The sequence below is a fragment of the Cynocephalus volans genome, chromosome 5 (assembly GCF_027409185.1).
Source record: "Cynocephalus volans isolate mCynVol1 chromosome 5, mCynVol1.pri, whole genome shotgun sequence".
Classification (NCBI taxonomy): Eukaryota; Metazoa; Chordata; class Mammalia; order Dermoptera; family Cynocephalidae; genus Cynocephalus; species Cynocephalus volans.
In genome coordinates, this window is record NC_084464.1 from 38,779,107 (window position 1) to 38,784,420 (window position 5,314).

The 5,314-nt window shown below is 38.1% G+C and overlaps 1 protein-coding gene across 1 annotated transcript; it reads left to right on the forward strand.

Annotated features, from left to right (window-relative positions):
* The first annotated feature begins 960 nt into the window (after positions 1 to 960).
* On the forward strand, positions 961 to 1,869 carry LOC134378395 (vomeronasal type-1 receptor 4-like). Its single transcript, XM_063097475.1, has one exon. The coding sequence runs from the start codon at positions 982 to 984 to the stop codon at positions 1,867 to 1,869; it is 888 nt and encodes a 295-aa protein (XP_062953545.1). The 5' UTR covers positions 961 to 981.
* Positions 1,870 to 5,314: the final 3,445 nt, after the last annotated feature.

Genomic DNA, 5,314 nt, shown 5'->3' on the forward strand with positions numbered 1-5,314 from the left:
CATATCAATACATTCAGAACGGATCCAGGCTTCTCTGGGAGGCTACTCATATTAGTCAGTGAGAAGTCAGATCTCTCCTAATGACCCTCATAGAGCAGCATTCCATGTTCCGTCTAGTGCACCCTCCCTGGTTGCATCGGGTCAATGTATCCGATTTTTATTTATTTATTTATTTCAGACAAAGGCTTATTCCTGGAAGTCTTTGGCTGATTAAACATCAACAGTTGAGGTCCTATAGTGAAATGCTATGCAGTTTGACTTGATGTTGAGGACTTGGAAAACCCACTAAAAATTTGTAAGCAGTAAAATCACAGAACCAGTTTGGAGTTTTAAAAGACAACTCTGGAATATTAAGGAATATGAATTAAAGATATAAAAATTGAAAACAGGAATCAAACCAGGAATTGTTATACTAATTGAAATGAGAGATATGTAGGTATAATGAACAGAAGAAAAAGTACTACAGAAGATAAAATATTGTTAAATTTGAGAGATGTTAAGTTAAAGCAACAAGGTTGTATAAGTGTCTATACATTGGGTGTGAAAGAAGTAGAGGGGTTAAGGACAAACCACCGATTTTTGGAAATGGCTGATGTGGGTATGATTGAATTAAGTAGAAAACACAGGGAGCCATTCAGTTTGGGGAATTTTTAGTTAAATTCAGCCTATGCTGAAATTTAAAATACATGGAATATATAAGAATTTGAACATGAGATCAGAAAAAAAAAATCTGTTTTGCAAATTTAGATTTTTGTATTCTCTTCCACATAAGGTCACATAGAATGTTCCACAAATTGTGGCACAAGGAGAAAAATATAGTTCTTTGGACAAAAATCTGCTTCATTACATATACCATGACTGTTCTTTATCCACCAGAAATGTGCTATGATATGGTGTGTTTTTTTGCAGATATTATCATCACTGGTGATTTCTTCAGACAGTCTTTCCTGGATCTCAAGTTTTTCTCCCCATAAGTTAGAAATGGTTTTGAAAATTATCAAGGGAACAATATTCCTCTTTTTAACTGGGCTTGGCATTCTGGGGAATATTTTGGTTTTTGTTAATTATATGTGCATTTTCTTTTTGGGCACTGAGAAGAAATCTTTACACCTTATTCTCATCCATTTGGCTTTTACAAATATTCTAATTCTTTTTTCCAGAGGAATTCCAAAGACAATAGCAGCTTTTGGTTTGACAAACTTTCTAGATGATACAGGCTGTAAAATGGTTGTTTATGTGGAGAGGGTAGCTCGAGGGCTTTCAATCTGCACCTGCAGTCTCCTCACAGTTGTCCAGGCCATCACCATCAGTCCCAGAGCCTCTGTGTGGGGGAAGCTCAACCCTAGGTTCACACGCCACATTTTCCCCTATTTTCTCTTCTTTTGGATACTCAATTCCTTAATAAGCATGAACCTACTGTATTATATAAAAAATATCAGCAGCATGAACATATCACAGATGGGTGAAAGTGATAACTACTGTTATTTTCTACCACAAAGCCAGATAATAAAATGGATTTTTCTCATTCTCATGGTCCTGCGAGATGCCCTGTTTCAGGGTCTCATGGGCTGGACCAGTGGCTACATGGTATTTCTTCTTCACAAACACCACGAGCATGTTCTCTATCTTCAAAACTCCAAGTTTCTCTACAAAACTCCCCCTGAGATAAAAGCTGCTCAAAGTGTTCTTCTTCTGATGCTTTGTTTTTTTCCCTTTTATTGGACAGATTGTATTATTTCTTTCTATTTATCTTCCTCTTTAGGGAACAACTCCATAACAGTAAATGTTCAAGGATTTCTAACCCTTGGTTATTCAATTCTCAGCCCATTTGTGCTGATTCACAGAGATGGACAGAAAGCTAAATGCTGACACAATAAGACCTGAGAAAATATGTTTTTTTGATCCCTTTAATATGCAAGTTTGAAATAACTATTACTTTTGCTGTACCATGTGTAAAAAAAATAATGCAAGTAAGAATTGCTTAAATATATAAAGATATATTATCATACAGTAAACCTGGTGACCAGTGCCCTGATCTGACACTGAGCTCATAGAAAGCCAGAGGGACTCAGACCTCTTCTCATTCTCTGCCCTGCCACCCTCAAGAAGTAGCTTTAGAGGCTAGATTCTGTCCCTATGCCTCTGCCACACTGTCTGTGCCAATAAATTCCTTCTAGCCTGATTTCTCATCTTGGTACCAATTCTTTCCTAACCTTTCATGTTTGGTGCTGAACTCTGGGGATGAGACGAGAAATCCACAGGAGATCCGCATTTCTTTTGCTTGCTGCCCATCCACCACCAGTCACCGATTTGGGGCTACAACAATTCCACATCAAGATGGTGATGGCACAAGGATATCAACTCCTTGGAGCCACCACTGGCCTCTACTGCACACTGCCCGGGCTCAGAGGCCCCCACCATGACCATCAACAAGACTGAACCCAGGGTTAAAGAAGCTCACAAGCATACCTGAAGATCCCACAGAGGAGTCAGAATCCAGAACCGCAGAAGCCTAACAACTCCAGCCAGCATATGCCCAGTCATGAGTTGTTCCTCGCTGATGCCTATGTCAGCTCCAGGGGATTTCTATGATCTAATTCTATCTCTCCTTACAAACACATCCAAAGTCACAGCCTCCAAGGGCACACTTCTATCTTTTCTTTGGGACTGCTACCGACAAGGGGGCTTTGGGGACTTCTTGCAAATTCAAATAACCCAATGGCTGGAAGTAGAAGATTAATCATCCTTAGATACCATGATTCTTAAAGGACCTCTTTTTACTCCCCAGCCTGCTATTGACCCTCTTCTAGCCGCTTTCTTTTGCAGCCCAAGGTTTTCATATCCTAGGTACTAAATTTAACAGAGGTGGAACTTCAACAGACAGACCCAAAGGGAGAATGGTGCCACAAGATTCCCATGCCTCCCAAGAAACAAATTCCCAATATTTCATCTCAGCAAATATTGGCACCTACTTGTCACCAACACTGGGAGTTTTCTGGATTTGTGGACTTCAGGGATACCTTTACTTATCTCCCAGTTAGGTGGGTACATGTTCACTGGGCTATATCACTCCTGACATCACCATAACTTGGGCTAATACAAGCCTCCCTTTCCCATGAGGGCTAGAAGCAAACTCCACAAAAGAGCTGCTTCTGTAGTACCCTTAGGCTTTTTCCTAGTGGACTAACAGGAACCTCCTGGGCCATAATGGGTGGAGTGTCAATTGGGCTACCACACAGACTGTCCCAACAGATAGCTGATATATTACATTAACCAGTCTGGTAAAGTCCAAGAAAATATCCAAAATATTCTTGAAAAGGCTACAAACCTAAAACTCCACCAGCTGAATGGTCTAAGGACTCTTGGCTATTACCCATTTTGCTCCCCATCCTAATTCCCTTTGTAACAATTCTCCTTCTGCTATCCGTGGGTCATACTTCTACAACAATGGTCCCAGCTCCTCCGCACAACCATCCAGACAATGCTGATGATGAGAGATGCCCCTTATCATCGCCTCCAGCCTCAAGGGCCGTGACAAGGAAAACCTCCAGCTCATTAGCGCCTCGTCACCCCTTTGTCATCATGAAGAAGTTACAGAAGATGGACTTTCATCAGTATACCCAGTCTGGGGGTCTCCCTAACAACAATAACTTACATCCTTTCTTGTTTACCAAACACAAAAGGGAGGAATATTAGGTTCAGGTAGGACTACTTAAGATGGCATCACCCAAAGATACTCTACAACAGCAGTTCCCTCTCTATGGGACTTCTCTGTAAAATAAAAAGACAAAGGAACTCATAACCGCAACAGACCTCCATGCCATTGGTCCCCTCTGAAACCCTACTTTACATACTAAGGGAACCAATAATTGCAAACCCCCAAATCACCTATTTAACATAAGGCCTCAACAACTCCCATTGGATATTTCATTTAACTCCTCATTAACATAACCTATGGCCAATCAGAACAAAACAACTCACCATAAGAAATATAAGCCCAACCCCTGGGGGGCAGGGCAGGGTAGGTCTGGTGCCTTTGTCTTCCCCACACTGCTTATGTGGGGCCCCATGCTGCCGCCTGCCCAAATAAAGCCTTCCATGCCTGACAAAAAAAGTGGCTTTAATTCTAATGCTTGTAAGATGGCTTTTTTAGTGCCACTTTTCCAGTAGTAGGGAGCAGGAAAACAACACAGTAAATTTCATCAAAACTACTAATGCATTTATCCTTCTGACCCAGAATTCCATTTCTAGAACCTGACCCTAAAGATATACTTGCTGTTGTGAGAACTACAACAAGAAAAACATTAACATTGCAGCATTCATTACTTTATTGACAAAACAAATATCTAGAAAAAGGGGCTATTTTTGTGGCTATTTGAAAATATCCAAAAGCATCCATCCATAAAAAGGGATCTTATGGAATTTATGAAATAATGGGCACATTCAAAAGATATTGATATGAAATAACACTCCAGGGTTTTTTTTTTTTAATTAAAATAAAAGCAATATGAAAGTAATAGAATTCAAAATGAAATATAATATATAAGTAATTTGATGTTATCTACATCATGAATCTCGGCAAGAATACAAAAAAAAAAAAAAAAAAAACTATCAGAGTTGTTACCTGTTTTGAGAGAAACTAAATGGAGGCATAGTAATTAGAATTTTATTTTAAATCTTTTTGTATTTTCTGATTTGTTAAACATCTGAATGCATCTTTTGAAACTATATAAGTAAATTAAGTTAGAAAACAATTTATCACTTGTTTTTTGTAGACATCATTTGTTAGTGCCCTGGACCTCCTCTCCCTGGCCCCTGTGCTGTAAGTCTTGTCTCTCTATTATCATAGCTACAAAATAATCTGGTTTTGCATTAATTTAAATGAAGAATTTGGTTTTAATTTTTCTTAAATATTTAGATAGAATGTATAGTTCTGACAGTAATTAAGCCATTTAGAAAAATCCTTAACACTGTTTTACTTATTACACACATGTTTACAGTACAAAATCTTAGAAGTGATATAGACAGGCTTCCACCCCCTTTTTAGAATTCTACTACCAGTTTAAAAAATAAAAAAAATAAAAATAAAAATAAATAAAAAATAAATAAATAAATAAATAAAAAGAAAAAAAGAAAAAAAAAAACACAGTAATTTCGATGCATTATGGAGTATAATTTAAGGACAAAAATAACTGTGAAAACAAAAACAAAACCTTACACTTTTTTCACTAATCATATTGTTGGCAGTAGTGTTGGTAGTTGGCATGTTGGTATTGTTATTCTAAAACAGTTATGCATAAATTGTGGAATATAG